This window comes from Babylonia areolata, chromosome 1 (genome assembly GCF_041734735.1).
Source record: "Babylonia areolata isolate BAREFJ2019XMU chromosome 1, ASM4173473v1, whole genome shotgun sequence".
NCBI classification, from domain to species: domain Eukaryota; kingdom Metazoa; phylum Mollusca; class Gastropoda; order Neogastropoda; family Buccinidae; genus Babylonia; species Babylonia areolata.
Genome location: NC_134876.1, coordinates 36,127,524 through 36,150,544, shown reverse-complemented (window position 1 = coordinate 36,150,544; position 23,021 = coordinate 36,127,524). Strand labels below are relative to the sequence as shown.

The 23,021-nt window shown below is 42.2% G+C and overlaps 1 protein-coding gene across 8 annotated transcripts in view; it reads left to right on the top strand.

Moving 5' to 3' along the window:
* LOC143282335 (PDZ and LIM domain protein 3-like) overlaps positions 1-21,911 on the top strand; it is a 74,155-nt gene extending 52,244 nt beyond the window's left edge. For 5 of the 8 annotated variants that reach the window (XM_076587959.1, XM_076587945.1, XM_076587974.1 and 2 more), the window contains exons 5-9: positions 552-748; positions 10,609-10,717; positions 17,856-17,941; positions 18,653-18,749; positions 19,168-21,911. In XM_076587959.1, coding sequence (XP_076444074.1) covers positions 552-748; positions 10,609-10,717; positions 17,856-17,941; positions 18,653-18,749; positions 19,168-19,171 — 493 coding nt within the window. In that variant the 3' untranslated portion in view covers positions 19,172-21,911. Of the gene's footprint in view, positions 1-551; positions 749-10,608; positions 10,718-17,855; positions 17,942-18,652; positions 18,754-19,167 lie in introns of those variants that run through there. The other 3 variants (XM_076587982.1, XM_076587990.1, XM_076587953.1) reach the window with 3 other exon arrangements.
* The last annotated feature ends 1,110 nt before the right edge of the window (positions 21,912-23,021 follow it).

The window sequence follows — 23,021 nt, the reverse complement described above, 5'->3', positions numbered from 1 at the left end:
AAAGTAAAAATGTTAGATGGACTGAATTTCTGTGATTGTCTTGGATCCATGTAAACAATAACACTTGAAACTGATTTTAAAAGACTGATAGTAGACTTTGAGTGTGCTAAAGAGTTGAATAAGTTGATGAAGGGTTTTGTTGTTTTCAGTGCATCATACCTGCATTTCATGAAGAAAAACTAAAGTAAGGAACAAACAAAACATTTACATAAGTTCATTCATGTGTATTTCTCACAAATAAATATTTGCTGCTGGCTAATCCTTCTGTTTGTTCTATGTTGCAAGGCCTGATGAATGCATTCCGACTTTATGCAAAGGTCAGGCACCTTCTCCCCCATCCCCCGTTTTTTTCCAAAGCAAATGTGATGTAGCAAACATTGATCAGTCCACACACTTTGAAATCTCCTTGAAACTAAAACTGAAACTTACCTGTCTATACATAGGTAACTTATTTCAACACTGAACTTTTCAGCATTTCACTTTTACAGTATCAAAGTCATCCAGTAGTCTTTGATGTTTGATGGACAGCTTTGCTGTGGTTGTGTGTTCAGTCTGGACCTCCAAGACACCGAGGTGGGCCAGAACATGACTGGAACATTTCAGAACCTGCCTCCAAAGCAGCCTCAGCAGAGTGCCCGCTATGAGGACGGGCAAGGTGACACACCCAATTACCGTGGTTACACTAACCCCGACCTTCAGTCTGCTTCCTTCAAACGCATCCAAGAGGAACTGGACAAAGAGGATCAGTGTATGCATGTTGTGTTGTGTCTCTCCTGCCTGACTAACCATGCTATCACAGGAATTTGGTTTTAATAATGATAGTACTAAGAAAAACAGTACATTTATATAACACTTTCAAATACTTTCAAAGTGCTTTTCAATTGTACATTAGTCAGACACAAAACACGTAAGAAAAACACACACGCGTGCATGCAAACGCATGAGTGTGAACACACACATACACACATACACACATGCACACATATACACTAATACACACATGGAAGAAATAGTTGTGGATCCAAATAGAATACATATATGGACTGGAGTGCCTTAATTATATTGAGAATGGTTTTTATGGTCAGTTTTCTTTCAGGTCACTGTTATTGTTCCATTCTTGTTAATAGATCAGAACACTACATGTAAGAACTTGAGAATTAATGAAAATAAATGGTATTAGAATTTGTGTCAAGTGCCTGTGACAGATTGAAAATGATCATTTGAATTAGATGTAAAAAGTTGAGATATACTGATTGCTTGAATTTATGGTGTTCAGAATCAGGATATATACAGAATGCCAGCAGTGTCATCTGTCAATTTTATTTCTGTCAGAGACTGCTGGATTTTTCTAAATCTGTAAGCATTTGTTGAAATCATAGCTTATTTCTTTTGTCATGGGTTTTTGTATTGATTTGTGTTTATTTTCAAAACCAATGCAAAACCTTCTTTGTCTTTTTATTTACTTGTTTTAAGTTCAGATAAATGAAATCAGATACATAAACATGATAATGAAATAGCAGTGTTTACATACACAACATGCTATATATCTTTTCATATACACCATCATTTTCTAAGATTCTTGCTGGAAATAGGAATGATTTAAAAATGCTTTATTAGTTCCATCCTTGTAAAACATGTATTGGCAGAAAGAGAAAACAGACAGAGAGAGTTTATCGATGAGAGATTCAGTGGATGTGAATATGGGTTTGTTGGTGGATGGGTGTGTGTATTGGGTGTGGTGATGGTTTGAAGGTGTGAAGAAATGAATGACAGTAATTAGCAGTATTCCATCACCATTAAGGCATTTTGCTTACATGCATAACATAAAATTGATGGCACTCCAGAAAGCAGTGTTCACTTAGTTCAGTCACACCACTGAGATGTTTGAACCCACTAATGTGCTGCAAACAGGCTGACTTGTCTCCATCGCTTTGGGTGTTGTCTTTTGCATTTGGTCTCCTTAAAAAGCATCCTTTGAGTTTGATTAGTCAAACAGTCAGATGAAACACACTGAAGTTGGCAGTTGGTCTCCTTACAAAGCATCCTTTGAGTTTGATTAGTCAAACTGTCAGATGAAACACACTGAAGCTGGCAGTCTTGTGTGATGTGACTGTTACATTGTTCTTTCTTTTTTGCTCACTGTGTTCTTTGCTTTAAAGAGAATTCTGGTTTTTTCTTTTTCTTTTTTTCTTCTTTTTTTTTTCTTTTTTGAAAAAGCAATTTGTTTGAAAGCATGAAAAGAAAATGGAAAACAAAGGTACAAAAAAGAAGAAAAGAAAAGAAAATCTCACTAATCTCTATGTTGATGAATGAGGCATGCTGAAACACACATCAATGTGAAAGGCAGTAAAACATTTTAGAGCTTACAAGGATATTTTCTTTCAATCTGCCAGTGAACAGCTATAAATTCTTTTCTGGACACTTTCCTTCTTTTTGATTTCTTTTCTTTAATTGAAAAAGACAAAGAATGAAAGTGAATGAAGAATTGGAGGTAATGAAAGTTCTAACTTGGAATGTCACAACTTCTAATTGAGCTAGTCTGGTCATTTTAGCCAATACAGACTAGTAGTAGGCCTCCTTCGGTCATGGCTGACCATGGATAGAGTATATCCGACCTAATGTCTAATTGGGCTGTCTGCTTGGACCAAGCAGCGTCGCCTGTGACTGTAGAGACTGATGCGAGAGAGACAGTTTGTCGCAGCGATCACATGTGTAAGCTGATGCTGGTCTCTCGGCTGCCGTCCCTTTTCTGCAAGCTTGCTTTTCTGCTGCAGCAGCTGACAGTTTGTCCTCACCAATCCGTAACTGATTCTTGAGAGTGCTTATCCATCTGTTGCGGTCATCTGCAAGGCCCTCCCAGGACTGTGTTGATCTCAAGTGCCTTCATGTCACGTTTGCAAACGTCTTTGTATCTCAGCTGTGGGTGGCCGATGCTTCTCTGCCCCGTGGCGAGCTCTCCATAAAGGATGTCTTTTGGGATGCGACCATCTTCCATGTGGCAAACATGGCCCAGCCAGTGCAGCCGACTCTGTCTCAGCATGGTATACTTGGTCGGGAGGCCAGCGCGAGTCAGGACTTCGGTGTTTGTCACCTAGTCTTGCCAGGAGATGCCGAGTATGCGCTGTAGGCTTCTCAGGTGGAAGGTATTGAGCCTTTTCTCCTGACGAGCATGTGTGGTCCACGCCTCACTGCCATATAGCAAGGTGCTGAGGATGCAGGTGTTGTATACAGCCATCCTTGTCTTCATGGTCAGCTTGGGATTTGTCCACACTCTTTGTGTGAGGCGGGCTAGTGTTGTGGCTGCCTTCCCGATCCTCTTGTCGATCTCAGTGTGAAGGGAGAGGTTGTCGGTGATGGTGGAACCAAGGTAAGTGAATTGATGGATGGCTTCAAGCTCGTAGTCATCAATGGTGATGGCTGGTGGAGATTGTGTGTCTTGGCCTAGGACATTTGTCTTCTTGAGACTGATGGTCAGACCGAAATCTTTGCAGGCCTGGAAGAAGCGGTCCATTAGTGACTGCAAGTCCCGCTGGGTGTGGGTCACAACTGCGGCATTTTCAGCAAAGAGCAGGTCTCTGATGAGGGCTTCGCGGACTTTTGTCCTTGCTCTGAGGCTGGCGAGATTGAAGAGCCTGCCATCTGATCTGGTCCACAGGTAGATCCCTTCTTGCGCTGTGCTGAACGCATGTCTCAGGAGAAGAGCAAAAAAGATTCCAAATAGGGTGGGGGCGAGGACACAGCCTTGTTTCACACCACTGCATACGTCGAAGGGCTTGGAGAGGTTACCATTAAACTGCACCATCCCTTTCATGTTGGAGTGGAAGGACTCAATCAAGCTGTGCAGTTTGGGGGGGCAGCCAATCTTTTGAAGAGCCCTGAAAAGGCCGTCTCTGCTGACTAGGTCAAATGAGGTCAATGAATGTGACATACAGGGGCATCCTCTGCTCTCTGCACTTCTCTTGGATTTGGCGAAGGGAGAAGATCATGTCTGCCGTGGATCTCTCTGCTTGAAAACCGCACTGTGATTCCGGGTAAATGCGTTCGGCCAGTTTCTGCAGGTGAATTATGAGGACCCGAGCATAGACTTTGCCTACAATGCTGAGAAGTGAGATGCCTCTGTAGTTGTTGCACCCTTGTTTTTGTAGAGGATGATAATCTTGGCATCCCTCATGTCCTGCAGTACAGCTCCTTCATTCCAGCACTGATAGAGGACTGTGTGCAGAGGATGCAGAAGAGTAGTTTTGCAGTGTTTAATGTGGTCTGGGGGAATTCCATCACTGCCAGGTGCCTTGCCTGATGTCAGGCTGTTAATGGCTTTGCTGAGTTAATTCTCAGTTGGCTCTGCGTCAAGTTCTTCCATGACTGGCATGCACTTGATGGCATTGAGGGCTGAGTTGGACACCATGTTTTCTGTGGAGTAGAGGTTGAAGTAGTGTTCTGCTCATCTCTCCATCTGCTGGCCAGGATCGATGATTACTTCCCCAGTGGAGGATTTGAGGGGGGCAGTCTTGCTCTGTGTTGGTCCCAGTGCCTTCTTGATACCATCATACATCCCTCGGATGTTGCCTCTTTCAGCAGCATTCTGTATCTCTTCGCTGAGCTCTGTCCAGTACTCATTTGCACATTGTCTGGTGTTAAACTGAACCTTACTCCTGGCGGCCCTGAGGATTTGCAGGTTCTTCTCACTGGGTGACCGTTTGTACTCGGTGAGTGCAGTGTGCTTTAGCCTTAATAATGGGAGTCATCTGTGATGATTTGGCCTCAAACCAATTGTGGGACTTTGCGGTTTTCTTCCCATAGGTGGCCATAGCAATGCGGTGCAAAGTGTCTCATAGCGTTTCCCATCTTTCTGTGGCAGAGTCTCTGGGCTGCAATGCATCAAATTCTCTCTCAAAGGCCTCTGCGAACTGTTCTACAAGGTCTGGCTGAGACATCTTGCTGACGTCAGTGTGAGAGTTCCCTTCTTTCTTTGAGCAGTGGAACTTCCTTGGTTGCAGTCTGATCTTGCAGCATACCAGAGAGTGGTCCATGTTGCAGTCTGCGCTGTGGTAAGAGTGAGTGTGGAGAAGGTTTTTGATGGCAGCTTGTCTTACTAGGATCAGATCCAGTTGGTGCCAATATTCTGAGCATGGGTACCTCCAGGAGACTTTGTGTTGGGGCTTCGTCTTGAAGAAGGAGTTGGCGATGCACAGTTCATGGCAGGTACAAAACTCAAGTAATCACTGTCCATTCTCATTCATTTTCCCCACTCCAAAGGCACCGAGACAGGAGGGCCACGAATCGTTGTCTGCACCCATTCTGGCATTGAAGTTGCCCAGGAGAACAAGTTGTTCTGTCCTGGGGATGTTCCTTATGGTTGATGCAAGATTTTCGTAGAACTCATCCTTGGCATCTGGAGAGGCGGACAGTGTTGGAGCATATGCGCTGACGAGAGTGACATAGCCTTCAGATGTGTTGAGGCGGAGAGTCAATAGTTGTTCTGAACCGCCGCTGCCTGGTTCGATCATGTTCAGCAGGCTGTTCCTGACTGCAAAGCCTACTCTCTTGGGGCATCAGAGCTCTTTCCTTGCCAGAAGAAGGTGTAGTCCCTCTTCTTTAGTATTCCTGAGTCATCCAGCCATGTTTCCTGCAGAGTGGCAGTGTCCACATTTAGTCTCTTCAGCTCGCTGTTTATGACGGCCGTCTTTCTGGAGTTGCTGATGTCTTGCAGATCTTGGGAGAGCCTAGGCATCATTGTCCGGACATTCCAACAGGCCAGTTTCATTGTTGATCCATTTCTTGAAGTTTTCTTTTTGCCTGGTGCGGAAATTAACGACCTGTTTGTCGGATATTCTCCTAATCTTCATACACCCATAGAAGAAGGCAGGTCGTGGCGGAACAGCACCTAACTGGCTGGGGGCTGCCCAGCTTGGGCTGGCAGTAGCTGTCCAGTGGGACGCAAGGGTCCCTCCCACCATCAGAAGCAATCCCTGGCGTCAGGTGTACGCCAGTTGAGCGCTAACTTATAACCAGTAACTGTTGCTTCACGTGTTGTTCTGACACTAGTGCTAGTAGCGAAGCTGGAGTGTCTTCTCCAGGTTTTAGGTGCAGGGTGCAAGGTGTTTGTGGATGGATGGACGGATATAAGCCTGGGCAATGTAATATGAAAGACAGGCTGTTGCCCATGCAGCTTGTCCCCCCTCTCCACCTTGCTGACAGATCCAAAGGAACAGCAAGGCTGTTACGTTTTGGTGCCAATGCGGCCACAGGAGCTGCTGGAAAGTGACAAAGTTTGCCATCCAATCACCTTAGGGGCCCCACACCGGATTTTCTGTCAGGGTTTACTCCCTTAGCTAGGTGGCCACAGGTAGCTCTCCAGAGCTGGCGCCCTTTGATGGGTCATTTAATTCCACCAGGGTGTCTAGCCACCCTCCTCACCATCCTCCTGAGAGGACTGGTGGGGGTGCTGGTTTAGTCGCCAGCAATTTGACCTTGTGACAGGTAGTACTGGGATCCAGGTTACCAGCAGCAGATATATCTATCTGACCTGACATACAATACAGACTAATGAATGAATATTCAATAAATCCTTGATAATACGATTGTTCCTGTAGTTACATATATTAGATGTGTGTATCTCAAGTTCATTGAACCAATATCAAGGAACAAAGGAAAACAACAGGCAGCATGAATTTTACTAAAGACTATACAGTACTGTGTAGTCTTGATTTTACCACATGCATGCAACAAATAATACAGTTGTCCCACTTTTGGGTTTGACAGCATGCTTTAATTCAGTTTATATTGATTATAGCACAATGGACCATAATAGCATGTAAAGTGTTAGGCATTATGAATTGATGTGCATGTTGTGTCGTAGATAGGCAAAACATGAGACAAAATGCATTTCCCTAAGAACCAGCTAGTTTAAGCATGGAAAACAAAGTTACCAAATTTAATCAATTGTTTTGAGACAAAATATGCATCTGTGTGTTAACCATTACAAATGCACCAGTGGGCAATGGGCTAGTTACAGACGTGTATTTTTCAAAGCATCTCATGCACATGGTCAACACATGCACACGCACACATACACACACACGCACACGCACATGCACACACACATTTGCACATGCACACGCACACACATGAAGACAATGACCAGTTGAAATATATGTACATCACTAAAAGAATACAGTGGTTTGTGGATGTGTCCTTGTAGATATTGTACATATCTATCTGCCTGCATCACAAACTATAGAAATGCACAAGCATGAATTTCAAATATATTTAGTGGGCTCTGGTTTGTGCATTAAGTTAGTTTAAAAGTGCTGAACCTATTTTGTGCTCAGTCATACTATTTATTTATTGATTGATTGATGATTCGTGACTTAAACAACAATGGAATAGCTCGGGTGCTTACTCTTGCGGATGATGGCCTGGTCTTCAAAACTTCGAAAGATGCTTAGGAAAGAACTAAAGCCGTCCAGAAACAACTAAACAATATTGCTCAATGGTGCAAAGACACAGGATCTTCCATCAATCCAGCGAAAGCCCAAACGTTGCTGTGCACCCTCAACAACAGAACCGCAAGCAAATCACCACCTTCTGTGTCACTCGATGGGATTCAGATCGAGAAAACTGAATGCCTACGCTACCTAGGAATACACTTCGACAGGATGCTGACCTTCATAAAACATACGGAAAATACTGTTCTCAAATGCAAAAAGGGCCTTTCAGTCTTAAAAGCAATGGCAACCAAAGGTATTGAACAATGCCACCTCTTCCTGCTATACCAATCACTCGTCCTCAGTGTGATCGACTACAGACTTGGGCTAACAACACCATCTCAAAGCAACCTCCTAAAATTAGAGTTCAAAATGAAGCTATGAGGCTGATCCTTGGAACAACAAAAGACACGCCCACAGAAACCATGCGATACCTGCTTGACCTTCCTTCAGTGCAGGCCAGAAACAAGTTAGAACAGGTCAAGACCTACTTCAAAGCATTAGAAAACCCTCAAAACCCACTGCATGACGCAGTCAAAGAACCAAAAGGCAGCCGCCTAGGACAAGGAAGATCATGGATGGGGCAAGCAGAAGACACAATCCAGCTAGTATGCCGACTACAAGACCTGAAAGAAACAAAAGAATAGGAGAAAAACCCCGAAAACCTCAACCATCTATTCAACACAGCCATTTCACCCACTCTAGGAAGACATTGTCAGGAATGGCCAGAGGGCAAAACTGATGCGGAAGTGAAGCTACTCATAGAAGAAAACAGTAAAGAAGAGGACATCATCATATACACAGATGGCTCAGTCACCAAAGACCAATCCGGTTGGGGATTCACTGCGAAACAAAATGGAAAAACAGTTAGGGAAGAGAATGCTGCCTACAAAGTCACAACCTCCAGTCTAACGATGGAAGTTGAAGCTGTGACACATGCCCTCCAGTGGCTATCGTCCATCCATACGCCCGGAAACCAACATGCCATGATTCTAACAGACTCAATGAACCTCATACAGAAAATTGAAAACGGAATGGGAAGCCCAGAGTGGCATAAGGCAATGCGCAACTTTCAGATTAAAAAACTCACATGGTCATACTACCCGGGACATGCAGGTGTTAAGGGAAATGAGCGAGCTGACAGACTTGCTGGTAACGCAACACCAATGAGCAGCCTACATCTAGGAAAATCAGAAATCCTCAGAAAAGTCAAAGAATATCAAAAAGAACAGGTACAAGGCCATCACACCATCGATCGCCTCAAAGAAATAAAAGCAGAGAGAGGGAGTGGCTGTAAGTCTAACATGAAAGGTAGAGCACGATGCTTTGCAAATCAAACAAATATCGGCATCATTTCCAAACCAACATTGCGCAAATTTCTTCAAAGGAACAGAGTCTCTGTGGGCTTTTCCAAATACAATAGACTGAGCAACACACTAGACGCCACGTTCTTGGCATCAGAGATCTTTTCCCATCCCTCTTGTGGCCAATCAGTGGCAGCCTCTGTGCGTGTGTGTATGTGTGTGTTTGTGTGCATGTGTGGGTCTGTATTTTTGAGTGCGTTTGTGCATGCGCGAGAGTGTAAGTGTACACAAGTGTCAGTAGAGTTCTGTGCACGTGCGTGTGTGTGTGTGTGTGTGTGAGCGGGAGGTGGGGTAGAGGATGAGGTATGTGAGTATATGCATGCCTACACTGTGGGAGCAACAGGATATTGGAACGTATATATATATATATCTTTGTATATATGTGTGTGGAGATATGGGCATATGTGTGTGTGCTTATACAAGTAAGCGTTCATCTGTGTGTGTGGGTGTGTGTGTGTGTGCCGTGGAAGCTGTGATACGTAGACTAGAAATGAGTGTGTGGAGGAGGGAGGTAGAGGAGGTGCAGGGTAATGTGTGTGGTGTGTGTGTGTGTGTTGGAGCTCATGTACGTTTATATGTAATTGACTGTGCTTTCATATCTGAAACTGCATGTTCGGTGCATATCTGTTATGCATGTGTGGGTGTATATATGAATGTGTGTCTTCATGTTTTACATCTATTTGCTTATTTATCATCATTGTTATCTTTTTCTTTCTTTTTTTACATTATAGTTATTATTTATTTATTCATTCACCTTTTTTTTTCTTTTTTTTTTTCCTCAAGGCCTGACTAAGCGCGTTGGGTTACGCTGCTGGTCAGGCATCTGCTTGGCAGATGTGGTGTAGCGTATATGGATTTGTCCGAACGCAGTGACGCCTCTTTGAGCTACTGAAACTGATTGATGATTGATGTGGATACTTCTATAGCGCCTATCCTCGGTCAGAGACCAAGCTCTAAGCGCTTTACATACATGGGGACATTTGCACCACAGGCTGGCTACCTGGGTAGAGCCGACTGATGACTGCCACTGGCCGGGCACTCATCATTCGTTTCCTGTGTCATTCAATCAGATTTCAGACGCACACACATACACACTCAGACAGACATGTAACATTTTACGTGTATGACCGTTTGTTTGTTTTTTATTTACCCCACCATGTAGGCAGCCATACTCCGTTTTCGGGGGTGTGCATGCTGGATATATTCTTGTTTCCATAACCCACCGAACGCTGACATGGATTACAGGATCTTTAACGTGCGTATTTGATCTTCTGTGTGCGCATACACACGAAGGGGTTTCAGGCACTAGCAGGTCTGCACATATGTTGACCCGGGAGATCGGAAAAATCTCCACCCTTTACCCACCAGGTGCACCGAGATTCGAACCCAGGACCCTCAGATTGAAAGTCCGGTGCTTTAACCATTCGGCTATTGCACCCGTCATTAACACTGACAAATAAGTTATTTCACAGCACTCTAATTGTTTCTTTCAGTCTATTTCTGTATCTGTTTATGGCTCTGTCTGTGTTTCTCTCAGCTGCTGTCTCTGTCTGCCCACCTATCTCTTAAAGTCTATGCTTGTTCGTGTATGTGTGTGTTTGTTTATTTGTGTGTGTGTATCTGTGTGTGTATGTGTGTGTGTATACAAATCAACTTTTTTTTTATGATGATAATAGTGTGTATGCGTGTGAGTGTGTGCATGTGTGTGTGTGTCACTTAATTCACAAATGTTTTACGTATCAATAATGCTGTTACAGCTGGTATTGGAGGATTCCGCTCAGTGGTAGCCCCAGTGGGCAAGCCTCTTGGTGAGCAGAAACCTCAGCAACCTTCCATGAGATGTGGGGGTTGTAACATGCTGGCCACGTGAGTAGTGTGTGGTGTGTGTCTGTATGAAGGTGTGTGCTGTGTGTGTATATGAATGTGTGTTTGTGTGTATTTTGGTGTGCAAGTGATTAGTGAAATCATATTTTGTATTGTTTGTATATGTTTCGGTTTGTGATACTTTTTGTTGATGATTTTTGTTTCTTTGTGTCAGGGTGTGTGCAGCCTTTCATGAGATATGCCTATGATTTGCTGGCCACATAAATGTTTACCTATGTGCCTCTCTGTGTGTGTGTTTGTGTGTGCGAGCGTGTGTGTGTGCATGCGTGTGTGTGGTGTGGTGTTATGTGTTTGTGTGTGTCATATGGTGTGGTGTGTGTGTTTGTACAGGCATAGAAAGTGGCATTCTACCCAATGAGAGGGTGGCACCTCAGAATCATGGTTTGAATGTGTGTGATAGCTATCTGGGGATCGGTCGTTTACATCACAGCTCACGTCACTCAGTTGATGCAAGTTTTTTCGCACGTAACTGATTTCAGTTTTAAACCTCTTAATGGGATACCTGATGTATGATAAAGTATAAAGTCATGAATATATACTTCTGTGTTAGCAACAGACATTCCGTGACACCTCTGCCATTACTGATACCAGATTTGTGCCCTCGCTCCATGAGGCTAACTACAAACTTTTGCACATGTCAGCCCTTACCAAGGAGTGTTTGTGTATCATGGATTTCAAATACAGACATTCTGAAATAGCTCTGACATTACTGTTACCAGACTGGCGCCCTCACTCTGCAAGGATGGTAACAAGCTTTTTCAACATGTGGACCCCTACCAAGGTGGTTTGTGCATTATGGATTATAAACACAGACATTCTCAGATAGCTCTGCCGTTCCACCATACAAGACTGGCAGAAGCTGTTTAGGCTGGCCCCTGCTTGGCGAGGATGGTTTCTAGCTTTTGCACAAGTCAACCTCCATCAAGATGGTTTGTGCATCATGGATTATGCTGATCACTTCAGTGGGACACACACATCAAACAGGCCATGAAGCAGCCGCTGTCCACACACACTCATTTTCAAAGGTGTACAACTGACCATCTGCACACTGACCCCATTGGCTGTTGGGGTCCCTGCTTTTTTTGCCATTTGTAATGAGCTCCATGTGATGTGTTCAGAATCTACTTGCCTCATACATTAGAAGCATTTTGTATATCTGATATCAATGATGTGGGACACACCATCTGGGTAATCTTACAGCTTTCCATGGCCTCTTGACACTGCAGACACACTGACTGTGTGTGAACGCATAGCACAACATTCAGCTCATTCCCCCAACCCTCACTGGGGGCAACATACAGATGACAAAGACAGAGGAGTCTGACTCAGTCTGTAGCTACATGATCATTCATTCATAGTAATGATAGTCATGTCCTTTTTCGTATTGTTACTACAGATGCTGATAAAAAAAAATCTGCTGATTTCAATACTGTCAAGCCATTATTCTGAAGTACCTTGTTTGGCAAATCTTTGATTGAGGGAGTGTTACCACAGCACACATTGTCATTCTGCACAGTTGACATGCACAGCGAAAGGGCTATGAAAGAATACATCAAGAAGATTGCAGAAAAGGCAACTGTGCAATGTGACAGCTGACTGTGATTTGACAACACAATTCATGTGTTTGCATGGCTTCTTTTTATGCATCTTGGGGTGAGTGCCATTCATACTCTGTATAATTTATGCTTCTTGCAGAGTGAGGCAACAGAGGAATATGTATACACACATTACCTTTTTGTGTCCTCCTAATGTTTGCAGATCATTTTGTGACACCAATGTGAACACTGAACTGCTTGTCATAGCCTTGAGGCTGTTTAGTGAACTCTTATTTCTTTGCAATAAAGCTTCATTTTTGTTGTTTACATCTGGAGTTCCTGCCATTGATTCCTTTCAATGAACTCTTGAGTCATCTGTCATCAAACAGTGGCCAAAAATACCACAAGAGGTTTTGGTCATCAGATTACACACAAAAACAACAACATCTAATAATAATTATTATTATTATTATCATCATGATAAAGTTGATAATTGTAATAAATAAAAAATAAAATGGCATCTGATTGGCATGGCAGGGACTGTTACATGCCTCCAAATCTGTTTATTTTCATTGTTCAGAGGCCTTGCGTTCATTGAGAGATGCCACCAGTCCCATGTGTCATGAACATATTTATATGTGAATCAACAGTCTTTATGCTGGGGGCATGTCTGTGCTCCTGTTGGGTATGCCTGTCGCAATGGCCAGTCTTTGCCTCATCTTCAGTCTGCAGTCTCAGTAATGTCACATTCTGAGTCAAACTTTCAGCATATCCCATTTTGTTTTAATAATCAGTTGTGTTGTTTAACTGAACTGGTAAGTATTACATACAGCAGTCTTACTTCTTTTGAGCCCCCCACACTTCACTACTGATTTCATTATAATGTACACCTTCATTAGGACACCGACCCCATATTTTATGAACAGAAATTAAGTTCGCTTTGACTTGAAGACTTCTTGACTTCTAAGAGTATGGCAATTTTTACGCTTTCCTTCTCATGTCAGTCATTTGTGTTGCATGGTCGGCATTCAGTGTGGGTGCCACCGGAGATTAGAAAAGAGAGATAAACCACTCGCGGCAGGCCCCTTCTTACTGTCTATAACAGTGCTGAAGCCGTTTTGGGGCACACACGCAGTGCGGAAGGATGGGGGTAAATCACCCTCTCCTTCCCCACCTGAAGGAAACTAGTCGGTTCTGACGGTTCAGCTGCAGTAAAGCGAAAGTTAAGTTATGCCTGGAATTTCCCACGTGTAGTAAGATTCGCTGTATACAATGAAAAACGATTCATTTTTGCTTGGTTTTTAGCACGTTTGCATCTGCTTGAATGTAGATAATATAAAAAGAAAATAAAGCAGCTCCCCCCACCACCAACTCCCCCCCCCCCCCTCCACCCCCCCAGCGCAATGTTGCACATGAGAGAGACAGTTGTAAATTATTGAACTGCGTTTTTGTAACGCTACTTTTTCTTCACACTTTCTGGTTTACATCACCATTTCTTCAACAACAAAAATATATATATATATATATATATATATCAAAACATAAAACACATATTCAGCTCTCTCTCTCTTCTAACATCTGTCTGTACATACATACATACATACATGAATACATACATACATAATTTCATATAGATCTATCAGTATGTAAATCTAAATCTATCTATATGTACATAATCATATATATAATTCATATATATACGAACGCTTCATGTTGCCCGAGCAGACCGTTGTATTGTGCTCTTTCTCTCTCTCTAAGTCTCTGTCTCTGTCTCTCTCTCTCTCTCGGGAGTTTTACATGGCTGTTAAAAGCATCTACGATTCTGTACTTGTATGTGTTCGTGACAAAGGTATTTATTCAGACTTTTTTCAGTGTCCAAGAGGGGTTAAACAAGGTTGTATGCTAAGCTCACAGCTGTTTTCCTTTTTCATCGGTGAATTGGCAGTGGAGTTATCAAAGAAGGGGAGACATGGAATACAAATGATACCTGGCGCAACAGATTTGCTCTTAATGCTATTTGCTGATGATGTTGTTCTCTTGTCTGACACACCCATAGGGTTACAAAATCAATTAAATGCCCTTAAGCAAGAAACAGACAGACTACAACAAACAGTGAATCTCGATAAGACCAATATTATAGTTTTCCGCAATGGAGGTCATCTTTCGACTCGTGAAAAATGGTGCTGTGGTGATAGGGAAATAAAAGTAACCAATACATATAAATATTTAGGAATGTTATTCACAACAAAATTGAGTTTGACATCTGCGTGGGATGAAGCAAACAGAAAAGGGAAAAAAGGTGTAATCCAAATTATAAAATCACTCAGGAGACTGCGTTCGACTGACGCTTTCCCTTAGTTTGGGCGGGGCAAAGGCAGCTCATGAATAATGAATGCGTCTCGCGGCGCAGGCTGCCTGGCTTCAGCAATTTCTGCAAGTGGTTTATCTCTCTTTTCTAATCTCCGGTGCCACCATTGGAACATTATCTGTTTTCTGAGTCTCTGCCCAGCCTCAAAAGAGCAGGACTATCGCTCCATGAATTATCGTGTCTGTGGCAGCACCATCACCCACAGCAATATGTACTGTACATTTGGTTGTATGAATACAATACTGAAAATCCAAAAAAAAAATAGCCCCTCAGTTTATCCCAGTTGTTTTCCTCATTGCTCCCAGTGTGTTACGTCACCTGTGTGGGGGTTACATGCACACCATTCTCTCATGCTTTCCCCACACGCTTTTAACACTATTTTCTTGTGTGATATGTGGACGATTGGTCCACTACAGTATGTACCATTCACATAGAAATGTGCTTCACTCTGACAATAGCACCTTAATGCTCATGGTGTTAAAGCTCTACCAGTGTGTCCACTGACATGTGTGATAATATCATATACTTTGCAGCCTTTCTTTACACTGGCCTGCATCCTATTCTTTGGACACTCTGTGACCTGTGGCCATTTTTATGGCCTGGTCGCAGAAAACCAGAGCCACCCCATGAGTACCCCATGCTGTTGGGTTGCTGAGTTTTGCATGTTTGTCTTCAAAAATGGCTGGGTGAGTTCATATTTCTATCTTGGCTCATTGAATGCACAGTTGGACGGGTGCAATAGCCAAGTGGTTAAAGCGTTGGACTTTCAATCTGAGGGTCCCGGGTTCGAATCTCAGTGATGGTGCCTGGTGGGTAAAGGGTGGAAATATTTCTGATCTACCAGGTCAGCATATGTGCAGACCTGCTAGTGCCTGAACCTCCTTCATGTATATACGCAAGCAGAAGATCAAATATGCACGTTAAAGATCCTGTAATCCATGTCAGTGTTTGGTGGGTTATGTAAACAAGAACATACCCAGCATGCACACCCCCGAAAATGGAGTATGGCTGCCTACATGGCGGGGTAAAAACAGTCATACACGTAAAAGCCCACTCGTGTACATACAAGTGAACGTGGGAGTTGCAGCCCACGAATGAGGAAGAAGAAGAAGATACACAGGATTCCTTACTTGCAATACAACTTGCTCAACTTAGTTTTTACTTGTGTTCACAGCAGGACAAAGTGGGTGAGCATTCTTGTTGGTGACATGATTCTTATCAACCATGCAGTGCAAATTGCAAATGTGTGATCTTCGTCAACAATGGAACAGTGCAGAATGGCAAACAGAGCCACACAACACTTTTCTTCTTACAATGATTGTTAGATTAATTAATTTTTCAAACAAGTCCTATTGCTTCTCTGGATAGATGGCACAGACCATTGTCGGGCAACCTGTTATGAAGTTTTCCGGCATCTGTGATACTCAATCTCCCCACCGCCCTCTCTGGACAGAGCACAGTTTTTCAACGATTGCTTTACTCGTACCCCAGTCTCATCCTTCTCCTGAACATGGACACAGTTGGGGCATGTTTCTCACTGTAGCTAATAGCATGCTGTAAACACATATTTTTTTGGACAGTGTTCCACAGAAATTGTACCTACTTTCTGATTCCTTTACATATGAAGGCTACATTGATGTGTAAGTAGTCCATACTAAATAGTCCGTCACATGCATTTGGTCATTTGACAGACATTCATTATCCGTGTATGTGAACACTGTTATGCATCAAGTCTATCCCATATATTATTAAATCATATGATACTATTTATCACTTTATAGTCATGTATATAGCTGGTTTTCCCATTTTGTGGAAATGTTTTCCAACATTTATAAACTCACACATGTATGTAATTTATTTCTCTTGTTTATGTTTGGTTGCATACTTTACCTGCTCCTCTACCTCATTCCTTTTGAGGTGGGGTGATTATTGATTCATGGTTCACAGTTCATTGCTTGAGTTCAGCTGAGTGGGGAAGGGATGGGGGACGTGTATGGAGTCTCTTCCATACCACTTGTAGTGTATGGAGTCTCTTCCATACCACGTGTATCGGGTGGAGCGCCAGCCGTGGTTACAGGCATGTGATGTAAACTGTTCAGCTCCACGGATCTTCATGTATTAGATGGCTGTTATTCAATATCATTCAGCTGTTATAGCACTACACCAGCTGACATTTTACTGGCACCTGTTTAATGAATGATGAAGTTTATGTCATGAATAACCACTGAGGATGCCCCTGCCCTCAGCCCTCATTCTCTAGACCTTCCCATGATCTGGTTCTTGTGTGACTTTTTTTTTCTGACACTCACTTAGGTTGTGGGAGTGTTTGTGGCCAAAGCCATTGCCACATCATTGCCAATCAATTCACTGTGCCTTACATTTTCATCCTTTTTTACTGTACTGATCTTTGCAGCAATCATATCTGCTCATCTGAAAACTACACACATTCCATACTTCCATGCCAATGAACAAAACTTCAGCTTCCTTTCATTTCAGCTTTTCATACACAATAGTCTGACCCTTACCACTATGACAAAATAAGACATTTTGGTGACGTCTGCCTTAGTGTACATATACGTAATGACGAATGCATCACAAACTCAGAAACAAGTGATGAAATCCTGCCTTTCAGAGGTTCAAATCTCAAACCATGATTCTGAGGTGGCACCCTCTCTTTGGGTAGAATTGACTGATTAATTGAGACTTACTTGGAAGTAGAAGTTTAATCAGATTTGAGTTCTATCCTATGAAAAGGCACCCTGAAACAATTATTTGTATTTCAAACCATTTGTATTTCAAATACAGACGGACCCAAGCTGAAATTATTTCAAAATCTGAAAGCCAGGATATACACCGTATAAGACTGATGCCCAGATAGTTAGCACGCACACTCTAACCATAATTCTTTTGGGGTGCCCTCTCACAGGGTCAATTATGAACTATCCCATTCTGTTCAGCGTAACTTTACATTGTTCATCTGGAGTCAATCCATTTGTAAAAAGTGACAATATAGATGCTACTTGCCACATTCTTTCTGGCAATAGCAGCCAAAATTTCATAGTGGGGAGTATATTATAATGTTTATGTAAGAGTCAGTTGGCAAGGCATTCTTTTTTTCTTTTTTTCTTTTTTTTTTTTTTAATATTTGCCAGCAAATTTGTACTGTGATGTATTTTTGCTGAGCATGTGATCATTTGCTGATGCTTGCTTGTTCCAGAGGTGTGATTGTGAAAGCAAACGGTGTTCCCTACCATGTGTCTTGCTTCAGATGCGAATCTTGTGGCATGAATCTCAAGCAGAAAGGTGAGATATATACATTGATGTTAAAGTTAGCAGCAAGACCACTTACAAACTACTTGTATTTAAAACAAAACAGAGTGAGGAAACCTTCCCCCACCTTCATCTCGAAAAAAGAAGGAAAAAAAGAAAGAAAAAAGATGCCAACAAAGGGATGAACAAATGCAGCCTACAGATAAGAGAATTAACTATATGTCAAGTATTTTTTTATTTCACAGTCACTCACTATGTCTTTTAGAATGACTGCACTTTTATTTCATTGAACTTTTTTGGTCAGCAATTATTGTCTTAAACTGTGTGTCCCACAGTGTGTGTTTTGCTGTTACTGTTTTTTGGTGTGTGTTTTTGTTATTTTTTTATCAGATATTTGTCAGTAGTAAGTGAGTGTACGAGGCACTGTGGCAGAATCAGTTAAGCATTGGACTTCTGATCCAGTGTTCAACAGTGATCAAGGATCAATGCCCAGTTTCACACTCGCAATGTTGTGTCCATGGAAAAGACACTTTACTCTGTTTTTCCTCACACTGCCCAAGTGTAAGTGGGCTCCTGATTTCAGTTGGGGAAGGTTAAAGTGGTGGAAGGAAAGGACTAGGCTTCACCATTCTGTGCCTAATCCTTGACACAGTGGATATGAAATCACTGCCCTGATGGCTGTATAAGGGGTCTAGAGCCTTCAATAACTATGTGTCCTACAATGTTATACATGTGTGTGCACAGGTTACTTTGTGGTGGAGGACAAGCTGTACTGTGAGACGCATGCTCGACAGAAATCTCAGCCTCCAGGACCCGACATGGTGGCTGTTCCTGTCTACAGGTAAGGGGCATTAAAAAGAAAAAAATTCAACATTCACTTACTTGTGCATATGCATGCAGTTGCATGTGTTCATATACATGCACACACACAACACACACACTCTCTCTTAAACATTTGACACTTTATTCATAACATTTGTCAAGAATAGCATGAGGACACTGATGGACAATACAGGACAAGAATAGATGCAACAATTTGATCTGAGCTTCTGAACCCATTTTGTTTCCAGAGAAATACATGAAGTCTTCAGCAAGCAAATAAGAGGATAAAATAGACACCACCTCCAGCGACAAGTGAAGTATTCTGCAGACCTTGTAGCTATGAGAGGTTTGGTATGTAAGGCAGTGTTTTTTAGTTTTGTTTTTTCTTCAAGTAACTAATTTTCCGTTTATTTATATCTTTATTCTGTTGGTTGCAGATGAACACTACCAGCAGCAATGGTGGAAGAAACAGACAGCTCCAAACGACAGTTCTCTGAACTGTAGGATCCACAGTGTAGCTAAATTCTCTTGACAACATCTTTGGGGTGATTCTCCTGCATAAGTTTGTGCTTCTCAGTTGTGTAGTTTCATACAACCTCTGAACAGTCATGTAAAGGTCCAGTCTAAACAAAGTGTGATTGAGATCAGTCATCAGTGCTATGAGAAAAATCAGTGTAAAAACCGGTATGTTTTGATTTATACCTTGATTTATATGAACTTTTAAACTTAGTGTCCATTGATCCAAAATTTACATACAGTATCATTTTCAATATGTTAAAGGGGTAGTGGTAGGGGTGTAGGGGGAAGGAGAAGAAGGTGAAGAGGTAGAGTAGGATAACAGCAGAGGATAGGTGCACGATCCACTCTCTCCTCGTACCACAGCAGGGTCTTTTAGAAAGATGAATTGAGGTGTTTATTTCTCTAACTTAACAGCACACACAATATTAAAACCCAGGTTAAATCAATACCAAAACATATGCTAGACATAATTGCACTGATGTAACAGAAACATCATTATGTTGTCTGAACAAGTAAACAATTCCACAGATAACCTTTCTCCATTCTGACACTCGATGTCTAGCCGTACACTCTCTTCTCAAAGAGATCTATGTAAAAATGTAAAACAAGCTTCATATAGCTTACCATCAACAATCAGTGGCACATAAGTTAATGTGCACCAAATATATGACTAACAAATACTAACTCCCAGTGTTTAACTCCTGTTAAACCACCATAGAATAATAGCTGTCGCACCAAGTATGTGGCAGACAATTACAAACTCCCAGTGTTTAACTCCAGTCAAATCACCATACAATAATAGCTGTTTCCATTAAGACTGAACAAATCTGTACTTTGTCTCTGCAATGTATCTCATTGGTCAAATTTTTACATGGGAATTTTTACATGGTAAATATATAGCAACCTGTGTGCACCAACATAGGACTGCCTGTCAGTGGTCTCAAATCTTATTGAACACATACAGCTATGTGTTACCCCACTGGCATATAACATATGACTACAGCACATGGTAATCACAACTACCAAGTCACACATGTTCCCCATGTTGCATTATCACTCATGTGCACACACACATGGAAACACATGAACATACAGTTAGCCTGTAGATTTGTTCACCTTGAATATAACCATCACCACCTCACATACAAAATAGGTATGTCAAACCTCAAAATAATCCCAACTGTTACAACCAAAACATTCTACACACATAATCTCTGTGTTTCTTTGTGCCTGAATGCTTACATTGTTCCCACAGTATGTCAACAATCGACAAACCACTGACATGTTACTGAACATTATCATTTATGCAAGCCAAGATGCACAACATGTAAACCCAAACATGATGTCCAAGCATCATACCATAATATCAACCTGTAGGAAACAGGAAAGGGGGGGGGGGATACCCAAATACCCTAAACCATTACTCCAGTTAGTCATGTATTGACTACATTGTGTTTTTTTAACCACTTTCCCCTCAGTCACTAGCCTCAAATACAGTTAAGCCATACGCATGCTGGCTATGCTCTCTCACAAGTCATGGTATCTGCATCAACACATTCCAGTTACATTAACTGTGCAATACCACATCAGCCAAAAGTGTCATAATGTTCTTGTGATACAACATTACAATTCAACTATTACCAAACTGTTTCCAGAACTTCAGGAACTAAGTTACAAAAACAAAACATAACACCAGTACAAACAATTACAAGTAATGTACTTAAACCCATATTAGCCCATTTCAATTACTATTGTTCAGTGTAAACACAGACACTGTAAATCTGTACTGCAGTTAGTCTTTTGTGAAAAATAAAACAGAAAAGACATGTTTCCCTATGGAACTGAACCTCCATACATTACTCACTTTTTGATCAATTCATTAAATGCCTTGGGGTTTCTTGACTTAAATTAGACACCAAACTTTGAGGATTCATGAAATAATAACTGAGTTCAATTAACCAAAGCAAAACAGACTCTATAATCACAACAAACATCCGAGCCATGCAAACTGAATTGAAGTAAAAAAAAAAATTTTTTTAAAAAGAAAAAAAGAAGAAAGAAAAAAAGACAAATCAGAGTAGTGATAACCAACAATCACCAAAGTAAATATGTCCCAGTAGCACTGAGAACATCCAAGTGTTACAACAACTAATAATGCAAGCCGAGAAAATCACAGCATCAAACACACTAAGCTACCTCAAGGAATATATGACAAAACCAACTATGTACAGGCTACTGATTCTTAGCCAACACAGGTGTTGACTTCATTGTCCACAAGACACTCTCAGAATCTCCATGATTACCACTAACACTGGTTGTGCCCTTATAAGTTGCCTATTCTTCAGATCTGTTTTCCAGCAGCCCTTTTCTCTTCCAGCCCCATGACTTTGGACTAAGTCATGGTTCCAATTCATCTTTTGATCTAGAGAAAACAGAGGCAGGAGTAGGTCATTTACCAAGAGCAAAAAATTCAAAGATCCATTTCTCCACCACTGTTTAATACACCCAAGTGTATCTGGAAGAAATCTAAACAAATACCTATCTTTCACACACAGATCCTGGCTGACATATCAATAATTAAAGTGAGATTCACTTCATGTTCATGTGACGGAACACAATCCCACTGGGGAAATGTGTTAGTCACAAAATCCAATACCAGGAACCAAGTATTCAACTAAGTCCGAAAAATAGATGCTGATTAGATACTTACAGCCCCCTGGTATTGTCTTGTCAGTCTGGCTCTTTTGGCTTCTTCTTCACAAGGCAGAAAAGGACGAAACCCCTCTGCATACTGGTTTTATTCTCTCACCCATTCACTCAATGCAAATTATCTTACAACCCAGATCTTCCCAATTGGTTGAGGTTAACTGACCAATCAGCCAGGTACACTACCAGGCCCTCCCACACTGGCTGTGGAGGAAACTAACCAATCTGGAACCAGCAGTGCTAGACTTTACACTTTTGATGCTTTCCCACGGTACCCACACTGCCAAGGAGAAGGGGAAGGAGGGGGGTGGGGAGGGGGGTGGAGGTGACGAAAATGGGAAGGGAAAGGGGAGGAAAGATCGCCCAGCCCTGATTCTGTTCTAAACAGCTCATGATAAACACACCATACCATGCGGTGACCATTGAAGCAGATGCCATCCTGCCAGAGATCAACATGGATAGCACACACACACTACTGGTAGTGTCATGTGTGGTAAATATCAGAATCAGAGAGGAAGGGTCAACAAAGGAGAAAGCGGGTTTGATGTTGATGGAAAGGAAATGAAAAAGGGCAGGGGACTGTAAACATCTGTGGCCTGACATCCCAGGAGACATCACATTTAATTAGTATTTATATTCCACAATAACTTGCTTCCTCTGGACTCCGTGCTAGAGGGGGTGAGGAGGGAGAGGGGGTGTAAGCAGGGACAGATGCCAGGGAGGGGGGCCTGTAGGGGGTAAGGGGGGGTGAAAAGGAGGGGGGGGGGGGCTTAGGATAAATGGGGTGCCATACTATGAAGTATCAACCCTCATAAATTCTGGTCTTGCTATCTCGGCACTCTGTGGCCAAAGATGAAGGGGATTGGGGAAGGGAGAGATGGTAGAAAAGGGAGGGGAAGGGGGGTTGGCGGGGGTTTACAGCCTGTCCGAGGAAGGAGTTCATTTAGTGTATTGGTAAGAAGAGAAGGGGGAAGGAAGGAGAGGAGGGGGATGGGACTAGGAGGGGTCTGTCAGTAAGCAGTGTGTGCTGCAAAATCTCTATCATTGGTGCCTGACACACTATAAC